Source organism: Mustelus asterias, chromosome 16 (assembly GCF_964213995.1).
Source record: "Mustelus asterias chromosome 16, sMusAst1.hap1.1, whole genome shotgun sequence".
Classification (NCBI taxonomy): Eukaryota; Metazoa; Chordata; class Chondrichthyes; order Carcharhiniformes; family Triakidae; genus Mustelus; species Mustelus asterias.
The window spans coordinates 9,536,984-9,564,981 of record NC_135816.1 but is presented as its reverse complement, the minus strand read 5'-3'; the positions used below and the strand labels follow the sequence as shown (position 1 = coordinate 9,564,981).

Sequence of the window (27,998 nt, the reverse complement as noted above, 5' to 3'; positions counted from 1 at the left end):
GAAACCAAAATAAACTAAAAGGCAAAAAAAGTCAAACTTTATTTTTAAAATGTACAGTGATCTTTTAAAATTTTATTTTGTCGGTACGGTTGCAAATCTCCATCGCCACTATTTTGAGCGTTGCAAACTTATGCACAGTAGAATCTTTTGCCTTTACATGGTCACAGAAATAGATTCCTGGGTAAAACCTCCGGTCGAATATACTCTGCCAGCTGTTCCGGTTTACTGATGAAGATTACTTTCTTGGCAGTGTTTTCATCCAACCTGAAAAAAGTTCAGAAATGTGTTCATGTTCCAATTTGGCTTACTACTAACCTTTATCTGTGGCTTAGTTTGTAGTTCTCCCATCTCTGAGTCACCGGGAGATTATCTCGGCGGACACTGCAGTGCAGAATCGAGGGAGTGCTGGACTGTTGAATGTGCTAAGATTCATACAAGGTTTTTTTTATTCATTCGTGGGACATGGGCGTCGCTGGCTGGCCAGCATTTATTGCCCATCCCTAGTTGCCCTTGGGAAGGTGGTGGTGAGCTGCCTTCTTGAATCGCTGTAGTCCATGTGCTGTGGGTTGATCCATAATGCCGTTAGGGAGGGAATTCCAGGAATTTGACCCGGTGACTGCGAAGGAACAGTGATATATTTCCAAGTCAGGATGGTGGGTGGCTTGGAGGGGAACTTGCAGGTGGTGGTGTTCCGATGTTTCTGCTGCCCTTGTCCTGCTAGATGGAAGTGGTTGTGGGTTTGGAAGGTGCTGCCGAAGGATCATTGGTGAATTTCTGCAGTGCATCTTGTAGATAGTACACACTGCTGCTACTGAGCGTCAGTGGTGGAGGGAGTGGATGTTCGTAGATGTGGTGCCAATCAAGCGGGCTGCTTTGTCCTGGATGGTGTTAAAACTGAGACTCCTTCTGTTATTTCAGGAGATCTCAAGGCACCATTTTGAAGAAGAGAAGGGAATTCTCTCCAGCGTCCTGCCCGATATTTGTACTCATGATGTGGAGATGCCGGCGTTGGACTGGGGTAAGCACAGTAAGAAGTCTCACAACACCAGGTTAAAGTCCAAATAAACCTGTTGGACTTTAACCTGGTGTTGTGAGACTTCTTACGATATTTGTACGCCAGCCAACACCATGAAGAATATATTATCTGGTTAATATCTCATTGCTGTTTGTGGGATCTTACTGTGTGCAAATCTGGAAAATTGTATAACTTGGGCTTTCAACTAAATAGTGGGTGGGGTGGAGGGGGGGGTCGGATCATTTCAGAGGAAATGTGGTAAATGAAAGAGTAATGGAGTAGGATAGCAAATTGGGTAATGATAACCAGAGTGTGGAGGAATGGACACAGAAGGAGCACCAAGAGGTAAGGCCAGAGATTATAAAAAGACCAAGTTAAAGGGTCAGTATCTGCAGCATTCATAACAAAATGGATAAATTGTTAGCACAGATCATAGAAATCATAGAATCATAGAAACCCTACAGTACAGAAAGAGGCCATTCGGCCCATCGAGTCTGCACCGACCACAATCCCACCCAGGCCCGACCCCCATATCCCTACATATTTTACCCGCTAGTCCCTCTAATCTACGCATCCCAGGACACTAAGGGGCAATTTTAGCATGGCCAATCAACCTAACCCGCACATCTTTGGACTGTGGGAGGAAACCGGAGCACCCGGAGGAAACCCACGCAAACACGAGGAGAATGTGCAAACTCCACACAGACAGTGACCCGAGCCGGGAATCGTACCCAGGTCCCTGGAGCTGTGAAGCAGCAGTGCTAACCACTGTGCTACCGTGCCGCCATCTTGGAAATAAATATGTCACCTGATGGCCATTTCAGAGATATGGGCCTCGATTTTTCAGCTGCGCCGCATCCAGCACAGAACACGTTACAGCAGAGCAGGGCCGGAGAATCGCAGCGAGTGGTTTAGTGCATTCTGCGCCGGTGCAAAACCTCATCAGGCTGTTGGGTCATTGAATTTAATCAAGACTGAGTTAGATTATTTCAGACAAGGGACTTAAGGATAATTGGTGGAGTGTGGGGGTGGGGGGGGTAGAGCAGGAAAGTGGAGTTAGGGCTCCACCCAGATTAGCCACCTTTTTATTGAATGGCACAGCAGGTCCAAAGGGCTGAATGGCCTACTCCTGCTCCAATTTCTTAGGAAGACTGTAATTGTTCCCTCTCCTGTTGGTCATCTATCCCTTGCTAGGTTAGATTCCACATTAAGTCCAAAGATGTGCGGGTTAGGTGGATTGGCCACACTCAATTGCCCCTTAGTGTCAGGAGGACGAGCTAGGCTAAATGCATGGGGTTATGGGGATAGGGCTTGGGGGGGATTGTAGTCGGTGCAGACTCAATGAGCCGAATGGCCTCCTTCTGCACTGTAGGATTCTATGATTGATTATAGCACGAGTGAGATCGGGCCCTGCACTCCTCCCCACCCCCCGATTCCTCCCAGTCGCAGAATATCAACCCAAAGTTGGTTTTATTTAGAAAAACAGGACTTACCAACTGCGTATAATTACCCAGCAGCCACTGAAAAGCACTGGAGGGTTAACGATCAGCCAAATGCCTAGGCGCTCTGGGTAATAATTGGACAGCAACCAGATTAAGTTCTTAACAAATTGGTAATCCATGCTATTCATCGAAAAGTCTTTCATGTCAAATACAATGCAGAAGTTGTCACATATATCGTCGTCACACTGACTGCCTGCTGTTTCCTGCAGAACAGATTAAAAGACACGACGATTTAAAGGCTGGAACAATTGGTGCAATTTGTTAGACTCCAGATTCAATCACAGTATTAGTGAAACCTCTGCAACTTGCCCCTCATTCCAAGCTCGTCCCCTCCTTTCTTGAAGGCACAAAAACTAATTCATTTTTTGCAATTAATTCACGGGGTGTGGGCGTCACTGGCTAGGCCAGCATTCATTGTATCTCGAATTGCCCTTGAGTACGTGATGGGAAGCTGACTTCGTGAACCGCTGCAGTCCCTGAGGTGTAGGTACACCCACCATGCTATTAGGGAGGGAGTTCCAGGATTTTGACCCAGCGACAGTGAAGGAACGGCAATATATTTCCAATTCAGGATGGTGACTGACCTGTTGGGGAACCTCCAGGTGGCGGTGTTCCCAGTTACCTGCTGCCTTTGTCCTTCTAGATGGGAGTGGGCTTGGGTTTAGAAGATGCTGCCTAAGGAGCCTTGGTGAGTTCCTGCAGAGCATCTTGTAAATGGTCATGATTGTTGGTGGTGGAGGGAGTGGATGTTTGTGGATGGGGTGCCAATCAAGCGGGTTGCTTTGTCCTGGATGGTGTTGACCTTCTTGAGTGTTGTTGGAGCTGCACCCATCCAGGCAAGTAGGGAGTATTCCATCACACTCCTGACTTGTGCCTTGTAGATGATGGACAGGCTTTGGGGTGTCAGGAGGTGAGTTACTCGCCGCAGGGTTCCTAATCTTTGACACTGATTACACTTGCCACCCTCCAATAATTTGCCACTGTGTGTGTCTGAGTCACACAGACTGTGGGTTCAAATCCCACACTAGACATTTGAACACATTTCTCCAGTAACAGGAACTGAGGGAACAGATGTTAAACTAAGTCCTCTCAAGTGGATGTAAAAGATCCCATGGCCAGAATTTGAATGGCGCCAGGTATTTTGGCCAGTGAACTCTCAGCCAACATCACTGAAAACTATTATCTAACAGCTTTGATTTTAAACATGCCCAACCTTCCCCAACAACCCCCCCATTATTTTTCTGATGATAGGCTATTGATCTGAAATGTTAATCTTGTTTCTCTTCCCACAGATGCCGCCAGATGTGTGGAGTGCTTCCAGCAGTTTCTGTTCTTATTTCATTGGTTGCTCCTGAGGTCATGAAAGGTGCTATGGAAATGCAACTTTGTTTTTCTATTTTTGTTGGAAGTAAATTTGATCCCGAGTCTTAATCAATGGTTCTCCCATGAGGCAAAGCTTTCTGCTACTGAGGGCTCTCCCCACATCTAGGCCCGTTATCAACACATTGATAGGGATCAATTGCTATTATTGGTCAACTTCATCATCATTGGGAATCAGATGAACCTTGGACTTTTCATCATCTACAGATTCCTGTCACTCCCCAAGTGCCATACCAGCCGAGATGAGCTTAGTTGGTACAGATTGTGGACTAAAAAAAAGTCACCAGAGTCCCAGATGACCATAAAGAGGTGACTTAATAGAGGCATACAAGATGATCAGAGGATTAGATAGGGTGGATAGTGAGAGCCTTTTTCCTCGGATGGTGTTGGCTAGCACGAGGGGACATAGCTTTAAATTGAGGGGTGAGAGATATAGGACAGATGTTAGAGGTAGGTTCTTTACTCAGAGAGTAGTAAGGGCGTGGAATGCCCTGCCTGCAGCAGTAGTGGACTCGTCAACATTAAGAGCATTCAAATGGTTATTGGATAAACATATGGATGATATTGGAATAGTGTAGATTAGAGGGGCTTTAGATTGGTACCACTGGTCGGCGCAACATCGAGGGCTGAAGGGCCTGTACTGCGCTGTAATGTTCTATGTTCTAAACTGTGACTGGTGGTGATTTAACCCAGGGATCACTACACCTCGGGTGGGAGGCGAGATTGAGGAAGTTGGGGCCTTCATGAATAACCTCAGCCGCTATGGCAATCGAACCCGTGCTGTTGGCATTGCTCTACATCATGATCCAGCCACCCAGCCAACTGAGCTAAATTGACACGCAGATTGTGGACTAATGTTCAGAAAAGACTGGGACTTTTTTCTCTGGAACGTGGGAGACTTAGGGGTGATCTTATAGAGGTCTATAAAATAATGAGGGGCATAGATCAGCTAGATAGTCAATATCTTTTCCAAAGGTAGGGGGTGCCAAAATTAGAAGGCATAGGTTTAAGGTGACAGGAGAGAGATACAAAAGGGTCCAGAGGGGCAATTTTTTCACACAGAAGGTGGTGAAAGTCTGGAACAAGCTGCCAGAGGTAGTAGTAGAGGCGGGAATTTTGTCTTTTAAAAAACATTTAGACAGTTACATGAGTAAGATGGGTATAGAGGGATATGGGCCAAACGCGAGCAATTGGGACTAGCTTAGGGATTAAAAAATGGGCGGTATGGACAAGTTGGGCCGAAGGACCTGTTTCCAGGCTGTAAACTTCTATGACACTAAACTGTGGGATTAAAACGACCAGCTCTTACAAAGATCCAGCGCAGACATGACAAGTTAAACGATCATCTTCTGTGCTGTGTGATTCAGCGATTCAGGAATTGCAGAGGAGGTAGGTCATAAAAGCAATCTTTGTTTTGCATATCTTCACACTTGATTTTCCCTTTGAGGAATAGTGTAAGCATTCCCAGCCTATTCAACCACGTTATAAACGCTCCTTCTGTGGCAAACAAATCCTGGCGTTGGACTTAACCCAGAGCTACCCACTACGCCACAAGACCTTCAGAGATAGGGAACTCAATCATTAGAGAGACAGACAGATGTTTCTGTGGCCACAGGTGTGAATCTGGAATGGTGTGTTGCTTTCCTAGTGCCACATCAAGGATGTCACTGAGCTGCTGCAGCTCACCCCAAGGGGATCATTGCCCATATCAACAACAAGAGCAACAGAAACATAGGAACACCACCAGCTGGAGGTTCCCCTCCAAGTCACTCACCATCCTGATTTGGAACTATTTAATCGTTCCTTCACTGATCCCGAGCCAACTGGAACTGGAATTCTCTCCCTAACATCACTGTGGGTAAACCTATATCTCAGAGACGGCAGTGCTTCAAGAAGGCAGCTCACCACCTCCTTCTGAAGGGCAACTAGGGATGGGTAATAAATGCTGGCCAGCCAGCGACACCCATGTCCCTTGAATGAATGAGAGAAAAAAATGACCTGGTTCAAAAGAGGGATGAGATCCTTCAGGCAGGCTTTCGGGGGACAAAGAACAGAATGAAAAATTAGAATCACAGAATCCCTACAGTGCAGAAGGAGGCAACTCAGCCCATCGAGCCTGCACCAACAACAATCCCACCCAGGCCCTGTCCCCGTGACCCCACATATTTATCCTGCCAATCCTCCTGACACTAAGAGGCAAATTAGCACAGCCAATCCACCTAACCTGCACATCTTTGGACTGCAGGAGGAAACTGGAGCACCCAGAGGAAACCCACGCAGACACGGGGAGAACGTGCAAACTCCACATAGTCACCCAGGGCTGCAATTCAACCCGGGTTCCTGACACTAACCACAGCAGTGCTAACCACAGCAGTGCTAACCACAGCAATGCTAACTACTGTGCCACAGAACCTCAGAGTTTACTCCAAGTGCCAGGCGCTCTTGAGTCGAGAACGGGGAGGAAAGTGCAGCTGCACGAAGAGATAGTGGCAAAGGGAGGGCATTAGAATCCTGGGTTTTAAGGCCAGCTTTGGGGTAGTTGGGCTCTGCAAATGTTGGATGGATAGAATCTCAACATGCCTGGGAGGTTTGCACATGCTGTTGGTGAGGGGTCAGTCCAGCATTGCAGGAGGATAGCAATTTGAGGTGTCGTAACTGATAAGGCTACAGCCCAAATGCTGGAAGGCAGGAATAGTCCCAAGAACTCCTTTTCGTCTAGCATGGGCACAATGGGCTAAATGGCCTCCTTTCTCACTGTATATCATTCTATGTTTCTATGAGTCAATGGGGTGGCCTGAGGAGATTAGGAATTTTAATTTAATGACATTTAAAATGCTACTTAGATTCTAAATGTTCAGGTGGCACGGTGGCACAGTGGTTCGCACTGCTGCCTCACAGCATCAGGGACCCGGGTTCGATTCCCGGCTTGGGTCACTGTCTGTGCGGAGTTTGCATATTCTCCCCGCGTCTGTGAGTGTTTCCTCCGGGTGCTCCGGTTTCCTCCCACAGTCTAAAGATGCACAGGTTAGGTGGATTGGCCATGCTAAATTCCTCCTTAGTGTCAGGGGGACTAGCTAGGGTAAATGCATGGGATTATGGGGATAGGGCCTGGGTGGGATTGTGGTCGGTGTAGGCTCGATGGGCCGAATGGCCTCCTTCTGGACTGTAAGATTCTATGATTCTATTCAAAATTCAAAGAAAATAGTTTGAACAAGCATTTAATAAGACATAAATGATGAATTCTTATTAAGCTGGAATATTTAAAATGTTCCTAAGATTTGCTGACAAGAAGGTTAAACTCACCAGAAGATATACAATGAATTTCATTAGAGTTTGCAGGTTCCGATCCTTTGAATGATGGAGTTTGGCTGTTACCAATAAGATGGGCCTGAGGGAATAACATCAGAACTTTACTTCCCTTGAATTAATTGTATACTAATTGGGGGAGGTGGCCACATAATGGTGATGTTACTGCGCTAATAATCCTGAGGTGCAGATTAATTCACTGGGGGTTGTGGGTTCAAATCCCACCACCGCAGCTGATGGAATTTAAATTCAATCAATAAAAGCTGGAATTGAAAAGCTTGTCTTAGTCAAAGTGACCGTGACACTCTCAACAATTCTCATCAAAAACCCTGCTTTGCTAATGTCCCCTTTAGGGAAGGAAATCTGCCGTCCTTACCCGGTCTGGCCTATATGTGACTCCAGACCCACAGCAATGTGGTTGACTCTCAACTGCCCTCTGAAACGGCCCAAGCGAGACACTCAGTTCAGGGGCAATTAGGGAGGGGCAATTAATGCTGTCCATGCCAGCAACCCCCACATCCCACGAAATAATAAAAAAATGGGTGTATAAGATTTTGATGGGTATAGATAGAGTGAATGCAAGCAGGCTTTTTCTGCTGAGGCTAGGGGAGAAAAAAACCAGAGGGCATGGGCTAAGGGTGAAAGGAGAAAAGTTTAAAGGGAATATTAGGGGGGGCTTCTTCACGCAGAGAGTGGTGGGAGTGTGGAATGAGCTGCCGGATAAAGTGGTAAATGCGGGGTCACTTTTAACATTTAAGAAAAACTTGGACGGGTTCATGGATGAGAGGGGTGTGGAGGGATATAGTCCAAGTGCAGGTCAGTGGGACTAGGCAAAAAATGGTTCGGCACAGACAAGAAGGGCCAAAAGGCCTGTTTCTGAGCTGTAATTTTCTATGGTTCTATGGTTCATTACATTCAGTTGGTCAACATGAACATCTGTTCTTATAGATAGGAGCAGACTGAAACTGTGTCGTGTATCGCTGTAATAAAAGTTTGTAAAGATTAGGCTCCAGTTTTATCTTTCACCGTGTGGAACAGTGAATCTACAGTTATAGAACCATGATGTAGTTAAGGATGAGGAAAGCCAACTGAGCCACTATGAGTGTCAGTTTTGGGTCAATAGGGAGCATTCTCAACTCTGGGTCAGAAAGCAGTGAGCTCATAGCCCCATTCCCGAGACTTGAGCTCGTAATCTAGGCTGACACTTCCAGAACAGGGAGTGCTGCACTGTTGGTGGTGCAATCTACTGGATGAGACCCCCACTACATTTTGTGTAAAAGATCCCACTGTCACTACTGGAAGAGGAGTAGGGATGTATGTTCTCCATGGTGTCTTGGGCCAATATTTATCACACAAGCAACATATAATCTATTATTTATTTATTAGTCACAGTGCTTACATTAGCACTGCAATGAAGTTACTGTGAAATTCCGAGTTGCCACAGTCCGGCGCCTGTTCGGGTCAATGCACCTAACCAGCACGTCTTTCAGAATGTGGGAGGGAACCGGAGCACCCGGAGGAAACCCACGCAGACATGGGGAGAATGTCCAAACTCCACACAGACAGTGACCCAAGCCGGGAATCGAACCCGGGTCCCTGGCGCAGTGAAGCCGCAGTGCTAACCACTGTGCTACTGTGCCACCCCTAGTCATTTATTTCACTGTTTTCATTGGCTATATAGACCCGTGGGACCTCCAGCGGACTCACTCTGCAAATGGTGACTTTGTTTTGGACCATTTGAGTTATGTAATATATAATGCAATCCAACAGCAGAGGAGCCAATAACGATTCCTCATCTTAACTCATCTGATGATGGCCCTTTGTTTTGGATTGGTTTGTTGTTTTCTGATGGAAGAATCCATTTAATAAAGTGTGAGGGTACCTGCCTGCCACTGTTGTCTTTCTCCTCCAGCAATACCGCTTTACCACTCCTCAGCTCGTTCTTGATATCCGAGTCCTCGACTGTAATCGAGTCAACGCCAAACTCCTTCCTCCATTTCACGTAACGGAGGATTGCGTTAAAGGCCTGATCCACAGACCGGAAAGCTCGCAGGAACCTCGCAAAGGCCCTGTCGTTCAGATCCTGCAAAACATCAGTCACCGTTCAGCCACTCGTTCTTTGAGTCCATTCTCCAACTTCCCCCCCCCCCAACTCTCTGTTTAAATGATTATCCCAAAGGGCACTGGCAACTCTCCAAATGGCCTTCCCCAGGGCTGGGGCTATGAGTATGAACACCAGTGGGGTTTTTAACATGGGGGAGGGATCATAGACCAGCCTGATCTCTGCCACACGCCTTTGTTTTAAACATTGGTTTAAATGAATGTGCCTCTCAGTCAGAAGCTGCAGAGTTTTGATTTGATTTGATTTATTATTGTCACATGTATTAGCACACAGTGAAAAGTATTGTTTCTTGCACACTATACAGACAATGCATACCATTCATAGAGAAGGAATGGAGAGGGAGCAGAATGTAGTGTTACAGTTATAGCTAGGGTGTAGAGAAAGATCAACTTAATGCAAGGTAGGTCCATTCAAAAGTCTGATGGCAGCAGGGAAGAAGCTGTTCTTGAGTCGGTTGGCACATGACCTCAGACCTTTGTATCTTTTTCCCGACGGAAGAAGGTCGAAGAGAGAATGTCCAGGGTGCGTGGGGTCCTTAATTATGCTGGCTGCTTTGCCGAGACAGCGGGAAGTGTAGACAGAGTCAATGGATGGGAGGCTGGTTTGTGTGATAGATTGGGTTACATTCATGACCTTTTGTAGTTTCTTGTGGTCTTGGGCAGGGCAGGAGCCAGACCAAGCTGTGATACAACCAGAAAGAATACTTTCTATGGTGCATCTGTAAAGGTTGGTGAAAGTCGTAGAGGACATGCCAAATTTCCTTAGTCTTCTGAGAAAGTAGAGGTGGGCTTTCTTAACTATAGTGTCGGCATTGGGGGACCAGGACAGGTTGTTGGTGATCTGGACACCTAAAAACTTGAAGCTTTCTACTTTGTCCCCATTGATGTAGACAGGGGCATGTCCTCCACTATGCTTCCTGAAGTCGATGACTATCTCCTTCATTTTGTTGACATAGGTTCCAGTCCCACTCCACTTTATCTTTAGGCTAGCACTCTACTACACTACTGGGGTAATGCTGCACTGTTGAAGGTACCCTCTTTTGGGTGTGACATTAAATTGAGGTCTTCTCTGAGGTGGATATAAAAATTCCCACAGCACTATTTCAAAGTTTGGGGCCGTTCTCCCTGGTGCCTTACCTGATACTTCCTGGTCTTCCGGTACCTAAAACAAACATTTACTACATTCCTTTTATGGGAGCTTGCTGTGTGTAAAACTGGTTGCCACGTTTGCAGTGGTGATTACACTTCAATATTATTCTATTGACTGTAAAGCACACTGGGACATCCCAAGGTCATAAAAGAGATTATGTATAAATTGTAGGATCTGCCTTTCAATTTATTGGACTCCATGGGTGAAATTTTCCTGTCCCGCTCCCACCACGGGAATCGTAGAGGGCCAGAGGGTGGGGGTGCGGACCATGCAAAGGTCCATTGACTTCCAGTGGGATTTTCTTGGGGCACGGCCGGAAAATCCCACCCTCCGTGTAACACACCTCCCAGTGCACAATCTACCTCCATCCACAACACAATATTTAGTCCGGAAGCTAAACTTTCCATTCAGTTATTATAATTTACGAACCTAGTCCTACCTTTGGAAATGCTTTGCATATACCCTGGAAAAGAGAATAAACAGAATATTAAAATTGAGATTGTTTTTGTTAATTAATACTGCTCTGCAGAGAGACATAAAACCATCGTACCTTTGCCTTTTGTTCTAGCAGGATTTTATTTTCCTCTGAGTCTGATACAGTTGGACAAGCTCCCTCTTGAGATGTGAGGCTTTCAGTTTCCCTAGTTGTAAGACATTTAAAAACATATGTTGGGATATATATGCAGTGGATATGTAATATGGAACAAAGAGGTACAAGTTTTCTTCCGCAACTCTTGCATTTATTCCATCCACAACTCAGTCCCTCTGGGAAGTATCTTCCAGGTCCCATTGGAGTACAAGCAATCACTCTTTGCATTAAATAATCCATTCATGTCCAATTGTCACACATCACTTCTCTATTTCTAACTGGTGCCAGCTATGACGTTCCTTGAATGCTGGATGATGGGACCTGATAGGTGTTTGCATTTATATAGCACCTATAAACATGGCAAATTGTCCCTAGATGACTCACAGGAGCCTAATTAGACAAAGTTTTACACTGAGCCAAAGAGGAGGACATTAAGAAAAAAGCTTGGTCAAAGAGGTAGGTTTTAAGCAACATCAAATAGTGACCACAATTCTGTTAGCTTTCGGATAGTGATGGAAAAAGGTGAGTGGTGTCCCAAGGGTAAGGTGTTGGATTGGGGGAAGGCTAACTTTAGTGGGATTAGGCAGAAATTGGTAGCTGTTGATTGGGAGAGGCTGTTTGAGGGTAAATCCACATCTGGCATGTGGGAGTCTTTTAAGGAACAGTTGTTAGGGCTGCAGTATAGGCATGTGCCTGTAAAAAAGAAGGATAGGAAGGGTAGGATTCGAGAACCGTGGATAACCAGGGAAATTGAGGGATTGGTCAAAAAGAAAAGAGAGGCGTACGTTAGGTCCAGGCAGCTAAAAACGGAGGGAGCTCCAGAGGAATACAAAGAAAGTAGGAAAGAACTCAAACGAGGAATTAGAAGGGCAAAAAGGGGTGACGAAATGTCCTTGGCAGACAGGATTAAGGAGAATCCCAAGGCATTTTATTCATGTTAGGAACAAAAGGGTTGTCAGGGGAAAAAATCGGACCTCTCAGGGACAAAAGTGGGGAATTATGCTTAGAGCCCAGAGAAGTAGGGGAGATCCTAAATGAATACTTTGCATCGGTATTCACAAAGGAGAGGGATGTGTTGACGGGAGTGTCTCGGAGGGGAGTGTTGACCCGTTAGAGAAAATCTCCATTACAAGGGAGGAAGTGTTAGGTTTTTTAGGGAATATAAAGACTGACAAATCCACTGGGCCTGATGGAATCTATCCAAGGCTGCTCAGGGAGACGAGAGATGAAATTGCTGGGCCTCTGACGCAAATCTTTGTCTCGTCACTGGACACAGGTGAGGTCCCAGAGGATTGGAGGATAGCTAATGTGGTCCCATTATTTAAGAAGGGTAGGAAGGATAACCTGGGAACTTATAGGCCGGTGAGCTTGACGTCCGTGGTGGGGAAGTTGTTGGAGAGGATTCTTAGAGATAGGATGTATGCACATTTAGAAAGGAATAAACTCATTAACGATAGTCAGCATGGTTTTGTGAGAGGGAGGACATGCCTCACTAACCTGATGGAGTTTTTTGAAGAAGTGACTAGAATGGTTGACGAGGGAAGGGCCGTGGATGTCATCTATATGGACTTTAGTAAAGCGTTTGACAAAGTCCCTCATGGTAGGTTGGTGCAAAAGGTTGGATCTCATGGGATAAAGGGGGAGGTGGCAAGATGGGTGGAGAACTGGCTTGGTCACAGAAGACAGAGGGTGGTAGTGGAAGGGTCTTTTTCCGGCTGGATACCTGTGACTAGTGGTGTTCCGCAGGGCTCTGTATTGGTGCTTCTGCTGTTTGTGATTTATATAAACGATCTGGAAGAAGGTGTATCTGGGGTGATCAGTAAGTTTGCGGATGACACGAAAATGGCTGGACTTGCAGATAGTGAGGAACATTGTCAGAGGCTACAGAAGGATATAGATAGGCTGGAAATGTGGGCAAAGAAATGACAGATGGAGTTCAATCCAGATAAATGCGAAGTGATGCATTTTGGTAGAACTAACGTAGGGGGGAGCTATACGATAAATGGCAGAACCATAAAGAGTGTAGATACACAGAGGGACCTGGGTGTGCAAGTTCACAGATCCTTGAAGGTGACGTCACAGGTGGAGAAGGTAGTGAATAAGGCATATGGCATGCTTGCCTTTATAGGACGGGGCATAGAGTATAAAAGTTGGGGTCTGATGTTGCAGTTGTATAGAATGTTGGTTCGGCCGCATTTGGAATACTGCGTCCAGTTCTGGTCGCCACACTACCAGAAGGATGTGGAGGCTTTAGAGAGAGTGCAGAGGAGGTTTACCAGGATGTTGCCTGGTATGGAGGGGCTTAGTTATGAGGAGAGATTGGGTAAACTGGGGTTGTTCTTGCTGGAAAGACAGAGGATGAGGGGTGACCTAATAGAGGTGTATAAAATGATGAAAGACATAGATAGGGTGAACGGTGGGAAGCTTTTCCCAGGTCGGTGGTGACGTTCACGAGGGGTCATAGGTTCAAGGTGAGTTAGAACATAGAACATAGAACATAGAAAGCCACAGCACAAACAGGCCCTTCGGCCCACAAGTTGCGCCGATCACATCCCCACCTCTAGGCCTATCTATAGCCCTCAATCCCATTAAATCCCATGTACTCATCCAGAAGTCTCTTAAAAGACCCCAACGAGTTTGCCTCCACCACCACCGACGTCAGCCGATTCCACTCACCCACCACCCTCTGAGTGAAAAACTTACCCCTGACATCCCCCCTGTACCTACCCCCCAGCACCTTAAACCTGTGTCCCCTCGTAGCAACCATTTCAGCCCTTGGAAATAGCCTCTGAGAGTCCACCCTATCCAGACCCCTCAACATCTTGTAAACCTCTATCAGGTCACCTCTCATCCTTCGTCTCTCCAGGGAGAAGAGACCAAGCTCCCTCAACCTATCCTCATAAGGCATGCCCCCCAATCCAGGCAACATCCTTGTAAATCTCCTCTGCACCCTTTCAATGGCTTCAACATCTTTCCTGTAATGAGGTGACCAGAACTGCGCGCAGTACTCCAAGTGGGGTCTAACCAGGGTCCTATAAAGCTGCAGCATTATCTCCCGACTCCTAAACTCAATCCCTCGATTAATGAAGGCTAGTACGCCATACGCCTTCTTGACCGCATCCTCCACCTGCGAGGCCGATTTAAGAGTCCTATGGACCCGGACCCCAAGGTCCTTCTGATCCTCTACACTGCTAAGAATGGTACCCTTCATTTTATACTGCTGCTCCATCCCATTGGATCTGCCAAAATGGATCACTACACACTTATCCGGGTTGAAGTCCATCTGCCACTTCTCCGCCCAGTCTTGCATTCTATCTATGTCTCGCTGCAACTTCTGACATCCCTCCAAACTATCCACAACACCACCTACCTTGGTGTCGTCAGCAAACTTACCAACCCATCCCTCCACTTCCTCATCCAGGTCATTTATGAAAATGACAAACAGCAAGGGTCCCAGAACAGATCCCTGGGGCACTCCACTGGTCACTGACCTCCATGCAGAGAAAGACCCCTCCACAGCCACTCTCTGCCTTCTGCAGGCAAGCCAGTTCTGGATCCACAAGGCAACAGCCCCTTGGATCCCATGCCCTCTCACTTTCTCAAGAAGTCTTGCATGGGGGACCTTATCGAACGCTTTGCTGAAGTCCATATAGACCACATCCACCGCTCTTCCTTCGTCAATGTGCTTGGTCACATTTTCAAAGAACTCAACCAGGCTCGTAAGGCACGACCTGCCCCTGACAAAGCCGTGCTGACTACTTTTGATCATACTAAACTTCTCTAGATGATCATAAATCCTGTCTCTCAGGATCCTCTCCATCAACTTACCAACCACTGAGGTTAGACTCACCGGTCGGTAATTTCCCGGGCTGTCCCTGTTCCCTTTCTTGAATATAGGGACCACATCCGCAATCCTCCAATCCTCCGGAACCTCTCCCGTCTCCATCGACGATGCAAAGATCATCGCCAAAGGCTCCGCAATCTCCTCCCTCGCCTCCCACAGTAACCTGGGGTACATCCCATCCGGTCCCGGCGACTTACCAACCTTGATGCCATTCAATAGTTCCAACACATCCTCTTTCTTTATGTCCACATGCTCGATCCTTTCTGTCCTCCGCAATCCAGCAGTACAACCACCCAGATCCCTTTCCACCGTGAATACCGAGGTAAAGTATTCATTAAGCACCTCCGCCATTTCTAACGGTTCCGCACAAACTTTTCCCCCTTCACCTTTTAAGGGTCCTATGCCTTCACATCTCATCCTTTTACTCTTGACATATTTGTAGAAAGCCTTGGGATTCTCCTTAATCTTACCCGCCAAGGTCTTCTCATGACCCCTTCTCGCTCTCCTAATTTCCTTCTTAAGCTCCTTCCTACATCGCGTATACTCCTCTAAATCCTTAACACCTCCTAGCTCTCTGAACCTTCTGTACGCCTCTCTTTTCTTATTTACCAGGTTCATCACAACCTTCGTGCACCACGGTTCCCGTACCCTACCAACACCCCCCTGTCTCATCGGAACGTTGTCATGCAGAGCTCCAGACAAACATTCCTTGAAAATCCTCCACTTTCCTTCGGTACTTTTCCCCAAGAATGCCTCCTTCCAATTTACCCGTCTAATTTCCTCCCTGATGACACTGTATTTCCCTTTACTCCAGAGAAACACTTTCCTAGCCTGCCTGACCCTATCTCTTTCCAATGCTATCGTGAAGGAGATAGAATTATGATCGCTATCCCCAAGATGCTCACCCACCGAGAGATCCTCCACCTGTCCAGGTTCATTAGCCAGCACCAGATCAAGAACAGCCTCTCCTCTAGTAGGCTTATCCACATACTGTGTCAGGAAACTCTCCTGGACACACCTAACAAACTCCTCTCCATCCACCCCAGAGGTTTAACACGGATATCAGAAGGACGTATTTTACACAGAGGGTGGTGGGGGCCTGGAATGCGCTGCCGGGCAAGATGGTGGAGGCGGACACACTGGGACCGTTTAAGACTTATCTAGATAGCCACATGAACGGAGTGGGAATGGAGGGATACAAAAGAAAGGTCTAGTTTGGACCAGGGAGCGGCGCGGGCTTGGAGGGCCGAAGGGCCTGTTCCTGTGCTGTATTGTTCTTTGTTTGTATCTTAAAGAAGGAGAGTGAGGTGGAGAGGCAGAAATGTTTAGAGAAGGAACCTCCAAAGCTTAGGGTCTAGACAGCTGCAGGCACAGCTGCCAATCATAGAATCATGATGTGGAGATGCCGGCGTTGGACTGGGGCAAACACAGTAAGAAGTCTAACAACACCAGGTTAAAGTCCAACCTTTTACCAGGTTGGACTTTAACCTGGTGTTGTTAGACTTCTTACAATCATAGAATCATACAGTGCAAAAGAAGTCTTCCGGCCCATCAAGTCTGCACCAACATACGAGACCAATGGTCGAGCAAAGCAAATGGGGAATGAGACAAGAGACCAGAATTGGAAGGACGCAGTGTTCACAACAGGCCGGTGAAGGTTTATGGAAGGTCTGACACTATAGAGCAGTGATGGGCAACCTAGCCTTGTGAGTGGGCTGCAAGATTGAAATTGGGCTTGTTCTTTAACCATGACCCCAAGACTAAGATTAAAGACATTTAATACACGCTGAATATTTCATAGCAAGTTATAGAAAATGCTTAATCATTTATAAATTAATAGAACCATCATCAACTTCAAATGGTAAAAACAAATGAAATATTTACACTCTGGACTCAGAGGGAGCGCATGGCCCCCACAGTCAATGTTGTGAGGAATCAGCACACACCTCATTACACTCACCCTTGCTTTACGTGCGAATCCTTTCAGACATACTCTTATAAAGCGGAAGTTGATTCCCCCTCTGAGGACTAACACTAAAACACCCAAAGAGGAGTACCTCGCCTTATAATCTGTGAAAAGAGAGTGTGAAGTGATGTGACCTGCTCTTCAGTAACTTCTGGTGGTTAAATACAAAATAAACCCCTGACACTCTCTCCAAAATCAACATGTAACAATTTATTTATCTAACTAACAGAGAAAATTAACTAAACTATTAACAAACCAAATAAATCCCTTCTAACTATTAACTACTCCCGAATAAAGCAAGATTCTAATGGTATCCTGTTCCAATAATTACAATTTCCACTCATTAACAAAAATAGAATTTAGTCACTCTCTAAATTACAACCAGGTTTTGTGTCTTCCGGGATATTCTGGGCCTTCTCTGTTGATTCTTCTGCCTGGAGCTTCTTTCTTCTTTAGTACCTTTGCTATCTAGATGGTGCTTTCCCTAAGACACAGATGAAGCTATAAGAGCAATGATTCTCTCTCTCAGAGAGAGTTGAGAGCTGTTATCTCTGGCAGGTGACAGTTGCTCTCTCTTTTTGTCAGACCGCCCCCCCCCCTTCTTTTATATCCGTGATGATATATCAATATTTCCAATAATAGGATTGGCCCTAGGTCGTTAAACCATCAGATTTAAATTTAATAGGTTTTTGATATCTAAGTGCCTGATTCAAATTAATTGGCTAAATTCCAAAAGCCTATTGTCTTAGTAAAAACTGCTGCTTAGCCTTTCGATACTAATGTTTCCCAGACTACCTGGATCCACTACAACTTGCCTACCACTGCAACAGGTCCACAGCAGACACCATCTCCCTGGCTCTGTTTTCAACCCTGGAACACCTAGATAACAAAGGCATCTATGTCAGACTCCTATCTATGACTACAGCTCAGCCTTCAACACCATTATTTCCATGAAACACATCTCCAAACTCCGTGCCCTGGGCCTCAGCACCTCCCTCTGCGACTGGATCCTGAACTTCCTAACTCACAGACCACAATCAGTAAAGATAGGCAACAACACCTCCTCCACGATCATCCCCAACACTGGTGCCCCACAGGCTGTGTCCTCAGCCCCCGACTATACTCCTTATACACCTATGACTGAGCGGCCAAATTCCCCTCCAATTCAATTTTCAAGTTTGCTGATGACACCACCGTAGTGGGTCGGATTTCAAACAATGACGAGATGGAGTACGAATGAGACAGAGAATCTGGTGAACTGGTGCGGCAACAATAATCTCTCCCTCAATATCAACAAAACAAAGAGATTGTCACCAACTTCAGGAAGCGTAAGAGAGAACATGCCCCTGTCTACATCAATGGGGTAAGAGTTTTAACAACACCAGGTTAAAGTCCAACAGATTTATTTGGTAGCAAATGCCATTAGCTTTCGGAGCGCTGCTCCTTCGTCAGATGGAGTGGAAATCTGCTCACAAACAAGGCATACAGAGACACAAACTCAAGTTACAGAATACTGATTTCAATGGGGACAAAGTAGAAAGGGTCGAGAGCTTCACGTTTTAGATGTCCAGATCACCAACAGCCTGTCCTGGTTCCCCCATACCGACGCTATAGTTAAGAAAGCCCACCAATGTCTCTACTTTCTCAGAAGACTAAGAAAATTTGGCATGTCAGCTACGACTCTCACCAACCTTTACAGATGCACCATAGAAAGCATTCTTTCTGGTTGTATCACAGCTTGGTATGGCTCCTGCTCTGCCCAAGACCACAAAAAACTGCAAAGGGTCATGAATGTAGCTCAATCCATCACGCCAGCCTCCCATCCCATTGACTCTGTCTACACTTCCTGCTGCCTCGGCAAAGCAGCCAGCATAATTAAAGACCCCACGCACCCCGGACATTCTCTTCCACTTTCTTCTGTCAGGAAAAAGATATAAAAGTCTGAGATCACGTGCCAACCGACTCAAGAACAGCTTCTTCCCTACTGCTGTCAGACTTTTGAATGGACCTACCTTGCATTAAGTTGATCTTTCTCTACATAATAGCTATGACTGTAACACTACATTCTGCACTCTCTCGTTTCCTTCTCTATGAACGGTATGTTTTGTCTGTATAGTGCGCAAAAAACAATACTTTTCACTGTGCACAATAATAAATCAAATCAAATCAAACTTATCATCAAAGGACTAAATTATGAGGAAAGACTGAAAAATAGAAGTAAACAGGAAGATAAAACTTAAATATGCCTGCAGCACCTTTCCCAACCTTAGGATGGCCCAGGAATCTTTCCAGCAAATGATGTACTTTTGAAATGTAGTCACTGTTGTAATGGAGGAAATGCAGCAACCAATTTGAGCACAGTAAGATCCCACAAACAGCAACATGATAATGATCAGATTATTTGTTTTAATGATGTGAGTTGAGGGAAAATCTTGGCTAGGACAATGAGTGAAGGCATTACTAAATTATATTTTACAATCCAATAAGCATCGGGAATGGAATATATCTTACTGTGTTAACTGCAATTGTAGGTCAAACACTCCAGTTTATATTTCAGTTAATTTGTGAGAAAACTGTAATCATCCACAAATATAACTTAAGAACTAGAGACAGCAAAGCGGAATTAAGCAACTTTGAATGAAGAGACTATAGATGTAGCAGTATTTTTAAGTACTGATAAAAATGCAGCTATAATTGTTACAGTAAGCTGTGACATACTGGGATTTCTGTGATTAGAGCGGGGAGTTTTCCAATTCTAATTTAGCTGGATTATGCTGCCGCTGTGTACAATACCCTTCTGTCTACCTTGCCGAAGATGCCATTCCATTCTGACCCCGATGGTTTCTGGAAGTCATGTTAATGCCACCCTGTTGGGCTGGTGGTAATCTGAACTTGTAGCAGAAACAGACAGAATCATCGTGGCTGTGCCGTCACTCTCACTCACAATGGAACAATGAAACATTCCCGCAGCCGCAGCACGATGAGGAATGGAGCTGAAACTCTGAGCAGATTGTCAATGTCTGCAATATTACAGCGCTTCAATAAAACCTCAGCCTAACTTAGAGAACAGTGTCATAAATAACAAAGAGGAGCTTGGCTGTGAATAGATATCGCAGTGAGGGGGGTTTGAGGCGTTGAGGGGGGTTTGAGGCAGTGAGAGGGGTTTGAGGCAGCGAAGGGGGTTTGAGGCAGTGTGGGGGGTTTGAGGCAGTGATGGGGGGTTTGAGGCAGTGGAGGGGGTTTGAGGCAGTGAGGGGGGGTTGAGGCAGTGAGGGGGGTTTGAGGCAGTGAAGGGGGTTTGAGGCAGTGAAGGGGGTTTGAGGCAGTGAGAGGGGTTTGAGGCAGCGAAGGGGGTTTGAGGCAGTGAGGGGGGTTTGAGGCAGTGTGGGGGGGTTGAGGCAGTGAAGGGGGTTTGAGGCAGTGAAGGGGGTTTGAGGCAGTGGAGGGGGGTTTGAGGCAGTGGAGGGGGTTTGAGGCAGTGAGGGAGGTTTGAGGGGGTTTGAGGCAGTGGAGGGGGGTTAGAGGCAGTGGAAGGGACTGGAGGGGGTTTGAGGCAGTGAAGGGGAGTTTGAGGCGTTAGAGGGGGTGTGAGGCACCGAGGTGTTGAGGAGGTGAGGGGGGTTTGAGGCAGTGGAAGGGGGTTTGAGGCAGTGAAGGGGAGTTTGAGGGGTTGGAGGGGGTGTGAGGCACCGAGGTGTTGAGGAAGTGAGGGGGGTTTGAGGCGTTGAGAAGGTGAGGGAGTTTGGGACAGTCACTGCAGTGCAGTGATCGCAGCCGCGGGTTAATTTGTTGCTTTGACATTTCCACATCAAATTGCGACAATCCTCATCTGCAACGCGCCTGCGCAGGATTCCTCACCGCATAGGTGGGAATCAGGTGACAGCGAGGGCGGGGTTTGGGCATTGGGGGCGGGGTTTGGAGCATTTGAGGCGGAGTTTGGAGCATTGGGGGCGGGGTTTGGAGCATTGGGGCGGGGTTTGGCGCATTGGGGGCGGAGATTTGGTTGTGGGAGGGGATTTGGGGGGATTGACAACCGGGACGGAGTGGGCTGGGGCAGGAGTATGGGCGGGGTTAGGGTGATTGACAGCTCATGATGGCGTTTGAGCTGGGAGGGCATTTGGCGGTTGGGCGGGGTTGTGGGCGGGGTTGTGGGCGGGGTTAGGGGCGGGGCTCGGTCTGTCAGTGGGTAATGGGGCTGGATCTGGGCGGGGTTTCAGTGATTGACAGCTCATGATGGAGTTTGAGCTGGGAGGGGTGTTGGCGGTTGGGCGGAGTTGTGGGCGGGACCAGGGGGCGGGGCTCGGTATTGGGGCTGGATCTGGGCGGGGTTTGGGTGATTGACAGCCGGGGCGGTTGGCCTCATCCGTCCGCCTGGCGGGAACCGCTGTCACTTTCTGTTTGAGCGGTGGAGATGGCGGGTCGGGAAGAGCTGGAGCAGGCGGTGAAGGAGCAGGGGGATGTGCTTCGCACACTGAAGGCTAACAAAGCCCCTGAGCACCAGGTCAGTGATATCAGCAGCAGTTTATAATAAGCCGGGAGTCCTGGCCTCAGCCCCGGGTGCAGAGGGAGCGGATAGCGAGCGGGTGGTGCTCGCCCAACTAGGCCGCAGCTCTGATCCCCGGCCTGTCTGAGGAAGCCGGCCGGCTCCTGCTCGGCAGTGACAGGGAGGGAGGGCTGGTACAGGCCTGTGTGTGAGGGAATAGACTCTGCTCCCATTCCTGATCCTCTCCTGCTGGCAAATACTGACCCTCCCATAGCCCATTAACACTGACTCAGCTTCTCCCCTGCCCACCCAAAGGCAAGTAGCTCACTCACTGTCTTTGCTCCTGTGTGGCCATAGCTACAGAACACCCCCATGTCCCTGAGGATGGGTGAGAATCCTGGTGAAACTGTCCTTCAGTTACAGAAAACCCAATGAATGAAAGGGGTGGCACAGTGGGTTAGCACTGCTGCCTCACAGCGCCCGGAACCCGGGTTCGATTCCCAGCTTGGGTCACTGTCTGTGCAGAGTCTGCACGTTCTCCCCGTGTCTGCGTGGGTTTCCTACCACCAACTGAAAGTTTTTCCAAATATCAAGTACATGCTGCCAGCAATTTTACACACATTAGCTATATTTCAATCCGAAACTCAGTATGGTTGGGGATTTCCATGCTTTTGCTTTCTATCTTGCTTACACTGAGACCCACCCTGAAGTCCTGCTTTAGCAACTAAACTTTCTGTCTCTTTATAACCACAGACAGCTTCCGTGAGCCAAAATGCAAGAGAAACACTTCCAGTCAGCCATCTGTAGCCATGCCCAATATCATATCTTTCCACGTCAATTACTTCCTCACCTCCCATTAAAAAATTCAAGAAAAAGAAAGCTTTTTAAAAAACTAGGCAGCACGAGTGATTGTTATTTTGTTTGTTTTAAATTTCACTTCCTGAAGGTGCACAGCAAGGCAGTGGAGAGTGAACAGGACATTCATGACAAATTAAAATCGTTCCAACATTCGGATACCAATTTGGATCATTTCTAGAAGTCAAAATATTGTTCCAAGTGAAGTTGTGCAGCTCAGACTGCATAGCTCACTGCATAAGCCAGTAGCACTAATCATAGAATCCCTACAGTGCAAAAGGAGGCCATTCAGCCCATCATGTTGGTTGGGTGCATCGGCCATGCTAAATACTCCCTCAGTGTACCTAAACAGGTGCCGGAGTGTGGCGACTAGGGGATTTTCACAGGAACTTCATTGCAGTTGTGGCCCTAATAAATCAATAATAAATCCAAATTTATCTGATTCATTTCCTCCTTTAGTCTTGACTGGACGTCAAATATAAGAATAATGATTCTACCCCACTATAATTTGAACATGTTGGGGCTTTCCTAAAATTACATTTTAATCTACTTTGCGTATGAACAGCATTAAACTCCTTTCCTGCATTCTGTCGTTTACTGTGTTGTCCAATGATATAGGAACAGGGGCCGACCATTCAGTCTCTAAGGACTGCTCTGTCATTCAATTCTATCATTGCTGACATGCACCTCGTCTCAATTTTCCTGCTTTCGCTCCATGTTTTGTGATACCCCTATCTTTCAAAAATCCATGAAGCTCAGTCTTGAAAGCTCCAATTGAGAAGTAGAAAATATGCCTTTTGAGAGAGAGAAAATATCAAGATTTCCACTGCCTCATGTGCGGGGAAAAATGCATCCTGATGCTACTGCTGAATTCCTCGCTCATTTAAGATGGCATCCTCTTGTTCTAGATTCCACCACTGAAGGAGATGGTTCCTTTGTATCTATCCTATAAAATAATTTTAATATTTTAAAGGTATCACCCTCAACTGTCAAATCTCAAGGGAGTACAAGTGAGGATTATTTTTATTATTTCATGGAATTTGGACACTATTGGCAAGGCCAATATTTGTTGTCCATCGTTAATTGTCCTTGAATTGAGTGGCTTGCTCGGTCATTTCAGAAGGCAGTTAAAAGCTGTGGGTCTGGAGTCACATGGAAGCCAGACTGGGTAACAGTGGCAGATTGCCCTCCCTAAAGGATATTAGTGAACCATTAGTTTTTTATGACAACAATAGTTATCATGGTCGCTATTACTGATAGTTTTCAGTTCCAGAATTTATTGATGGAATTTAAATTTCACTAGCAGTTGTGATAGGGTTTGAACCGTGTCACCTTAGCATTATGTTTGAGCTGCGGGATTACTAATCGAGTGACATTACCACTACACCACCATGTTCTCCCTGCCATGCAGCCTATCCTTATAATTTAAGCCTTGCTATCATTCTGGTGAATCTGTACTGCCCACTCCCTCTTCAGACCAGTCCTCAGGGGTGGTGGCCATTACTGCAGACATTGATTAAGGCTCCATTCAAATGAACTATAATTTCTCCACTGTTTATCAATCCCTGAGGTAAAAGTCACATTTTGTTAGTCTTTCTGAATACTTTTTGTACCCATTGGAATAAATCTAATTTTTCTACAACGATACTCCAAAGATGTGTGGGTATGGTTGATTGGCCATGCTAAATTGCCTCTTGGTGTCAGGGAATTAGCAGGGTAAATACGGGAATAGGGCCTGGGTGGAATTGTTGTCAGTACAGGCTTGATGGGCTGAATGGCCTCCTTTTGCACTGTAGGGATTCTATGATTAGTGCTACTGGCTTATGCAGTGAGCTATGCAGTCTGAGCTGCACAACTTCACTTGGAACAATATTTTGACTTCGAGAAATGATCCAAATTGGTATCCGAATGTTGGAATGATTTTAATTTGTCACGAATGTCCTGTTCACTCTCCACTGCCTTGCTGTGCACCTTCAGGAAGTGAAATTTAAAACAAACAAAATAACAATCACTCATGCTGCCTAGTTTTTTAAAAGCTTTCTTTTTCTTGAATTTTTTAATGGGAGGTGAGGAAGTAATTGACGTGGAAAGATGATATTGGACATGGCTACAGATGGCTGGCTGGAAGTGTTTCTCTTGCATTTTGGCTCACGGAAGCTGTCTGTGGTTATAAAGAGACAGAAAGTTTAGTTGCTAAAGCAGGACTTCAGGGTGGGTCTCAGTGTAAGCAAGATAGAAAGCAAAAGCATGGAAATCCCCAACCATACTGAGTTTCGGATTGAAATATAGCTAATGTGTGTAAAATTGCTGGCAGCATGTACTTGTTATTTGGAAAAACTTTCAGTTCTGCCCACCTAGCCTGTATTATAAATTTGTATTATAAATGGATAAACAATAACAAATATGTTGTGTTTTCTTAGAAATCCAAAAGTACCATGTACATCAGGATTGCAGTTGGAAGTAGAAACTCCTTCAGCTGAATTGAGACACAGCTGTGAGAAATCTGCAGCACTCTGCTCATTCTGTGTCAGCCCTCTCTAAACTTAGTACAGTCCTTTCCTAAATAAGGTGCCACTAAGGCTGCTGAAGAGTCTATTGGAGCTGGGTAGTGAATGAAATGAAATTAGTGTTCTGTATTATAGCCCAAGTTTCATTCTGATACTGTTTTATTGATGGAGTGGGGCTGTAACTGGATGATGCAACACTAGCTGAAATTGCCTCAGGTGGCTTTACAACGGAAATCATCACAAATATTTCATTTCTATTAAGTTTTGGCATTAATTTAGGTCACAAAAGTTCCAGATGAGCACAGAACATCAGCTGTAGGATTAATATCAGCACCAGCATAGCTGCTATTCAGTTTGATTAGATTGGTTCGTTGCAAGCTGTAACTGTTTTCCGGTTAAGGTTTAAACACATATTAAAACTCCAGAATCAATTTTCAACACATCTTCATATTGGCTTTCCTGCCAGCATTACTGCAGAATCTCAGTAAAGTTTGATCCAATATCACCCACTATCTTCAGTTGATCAATGCCTTTTTGAATTGCTGTAGTTTTATTATAGTCTGGCTAATATGAATGTCCACATCCTTTGAACTGTGTTAAGATCCCAGACCAGAATCCCAAATTATAGTAGGAAGCCAGGCTAGACCCCAACAACTTCTCTACTTTGGCACAAATGTAAGGAAAGGGTACTTCGCTCCAGGCGTAATTCCACTGACAATTTAGGGATCGTTTATGGTGAAGCAAACTTTTATTTAATAACACGATTTAAACATAACTCTAACAAATGAAGCAGCTTAAATCTTAGCAGTTGAACAACATTTAAAATTGAAAGGAAGTGACTTTGCTTTTTAGCTCATCACTGTTTTCAGTTCCAAATAAGTAGTCTTTCTCTTAGAGACTTAAAAGCCACTTTAAATACAGTTAGCAACCATAAATATACTTGCTATAAATTGTGTTAACAGGAACCACTTGCATATGCGTCTGTTCTGCAGGGCTGCAATTTCCAACCTCCAAAAAAACCCTTTCAGTTTCCTCTCCTCACTGTCAACTGCTTTAACTTTCAAGTCCCAGCTCTTAATAGAATTACTTCAACACTTTCAGTTTCCTCTGAAAGTCTTCTCCGACTATAATTCTAGTTTAATAGAATGGCTCCTTTAACTCAAAGCTCTTGTTTCATTCTTCCTCGATTTCTTCTGGAGCATACTTCATTCTCTATTTATTTAGCTTCAGTATTCTGAAGTCTATTTTCTATCACCATTCTCTGGGTCTGTTTAGCTGGCTTATGTTTGTTACAGCCTCTCTCAACCTTGAGCAGAACTGAGAGAGAGAGCTGTTCCCCAGCTCCCTCACAGCCCTCAAAAACACTTGCCACTCTTTTGCTACACTTAAGAATACAGAATGTTCCGGCTCCACCCCTCTGTCCTCATTTCTAAACTTGTTGGGGCAGACCACTTTGAATTTCAACAGGAACTTGAAGTTAACCCTGTAAACAAGAAAAAAATAACACATACACATTTACACCGATTGCACCAGTTGCATCAATGCAACTATCATAACTGAACGACATTGTCTTAGCTAGGGAAGATGGTATTGTTGATGTGTTAGAAATCATGAAATTCTGTACTCCAGCTTAAACTCCCCAGACACTGAACTGCCTTTTTGTCTTTCCCTGTGTCCCTTGGTCCCTGTTGCTAGGCAACTTTTTTCCCCCAAACCATTAACCCCTCCTCTTCAAGGGTTGCAAAACCTCATTGAAAATTCATGTGTGAAAACAGGGCCTCCAGACTTCCCAGCACCAAGCTCACAAAAAACTCAGAATGAGACTACAACCACGTTTCACACTTCTTAACACACAAATACAAATATAGATTAAGCTTGTTCCTAACAGTATTGTTAAAGAAATGTTTAACGTGATTAGCAGAATCCACCCATGTGGAATTTGTTCAGAGACAATAATGAAAGGAGAATTTATCAACTGTAACAGGGCTGGAAGAACCAGAAATTGATTAATTGATTGTACCCCACCACTTGGCCATCAAGATATCAAATTCATGATGGTTCTAATGCTTTATTATTATAGAGACAGAAATAGTACACACTTAACTCTTATTTTTAAAAAAATTTTAATAACAAGATACATGGGCTTAGTTGTAACTAGCTATAACATACAAAGGCCCAATAACTGTTAGATGTTCTTCCAGATCTGTGTGATTTGAAATATATTGTTCAGTTTCGTTAATTATCATTGTTACTCCTCCCCACCATGCTTTGCTGCCACAATGTACCACTGGCTTAGTGGTAATTGCTGACCAGTTTTCTCCTGTTCCTTCATGCACGATCCACGTGGACCTTCCTTCCCCTTGTGATCTATCATTTTTGGACCTGGCGAAATCCGCACTCTGGACGGAATCTGCGGGAATGAAAATTTTTAACGGGTGGATTTTAATGGGGCTTGAATGTTAACTTTGCTTAATGGGACTTTGCTGATTATTGGAATTAAACTGGATGTGTGGTGTACATTGCCGACATCTGTGCTGAACTCAAAATCAAAATGAACAAATTTGGAACAATCGCTGCTAAATGCTGGCCTCGATTTTTCTGTTACCGGGCTGGACTCTCTGACGTGGTTGTACGAATGCTGTGCTCTCTGCCTAATGAACAGGTGCGTAACTTTTTTAAAAGGTCTTGCATATAAAAAACATCTTCGGGTCATAGACTAACTGGTCAAGCATTTAATTTTCAAATTTTAGTGCTCATGTAAGCAGCTTCTTGTATTTATATAGCACCTTTTAATGCATTAAAACATCCCAATGTGCTTCACAGGAGCATTGTAAGACTAATTTGGCACACAGCCACATAGCGATATTAGGGCAGATGGCCAAAAATGTGGGGGAGGGGGGGGGCAAGAGTTAGGTTTTAAGGAGCATGAAAAGGAGGAAAGAGGGGTTTAGGGAGGGAATTCCAGAGCTCAGGGCCCACGCGACTGAAGACTCAGCTGTCGATGGCTCATGAAGCCAGAATTAAAAGGACGCAGATACCTCTGGGGCTGGTGGAGATTGTACAGAATACAGAAAAGTTCCATTATAGAGACTAGAAATTGTTGACAAGAGCACACCTTGCAGATTTTAATGTTTATGATAACTTTACAACAAAAAACTGTTTGCTAAGTGTATCTTGTCACCTGATCAAGAACAACTTTGATGCCTTCTGTAGAGAAGTCTGTGAAAGTCTTTCTCCCCCATTGTAAACCCTTTATTATATCCCATTTATTGTCTCATTG

The 27,998-nt window shown here is 45.5% G+C and overlaps 2 protein-coding genes across 3 annotated transcripts in view; one reads left to right on the top strand and one right to left on the bottom strand.

The window, feature by feature from the left end:
- Positions 1-20: 20 nt before the first annotated feature.
- On the bottom strand, positions 21-20,717 carry LOC144505444 (uncharacterized). The gene is made up of 7 exons (XM_078231546.1): positions 19,679-20,717; positions 11,025-11,115; positions 10,914-10,937; positions 9,090-9,286; positions 7,201-7,285; positions 2,509-2,720; positions 21-264 (listed from the first exon to the last, which is right to left on the bottom strand). Exons 1-7 carry the CDS (start codon positions 19,726-19,728, stop codon positions 162-164), a joined length of 762 nt encoding a protein of 253 aa, XP_078087672.1. The 5' UTR covers positions 19,729-20,717; the 3' UTR covers positions 21-161.
- A 470-nt stretch (positions 20,718-21,187) lies between these two features.
- hars (histidyl-tRNA synthetase) overlaps positions 21,188-27,998 on the top strand; it is a 32,929-nt gene continuing 26,118 nt past the window's right edge. The window contains exons 1-2 of one of the 2 annotated variants that reach the window (XM_078231748.1): positions 21,198-21,374; positions 27,015-27,380. In XM_078231748.1, the coding sequence (XP_078087874.1) occupies positions 27,270-27,380 (111 nt within the window). In that variant the 5' untranslated portion in view covers positions 21,198-21,374; positions 27,015-27,269. Of the gene's footprint in view, positions 21,375-27,014; positions 27,381-27,998 lie in introns of both variants that reach the window. The other variant, XM_078231749.1, reaches the window with a different exon arrangement.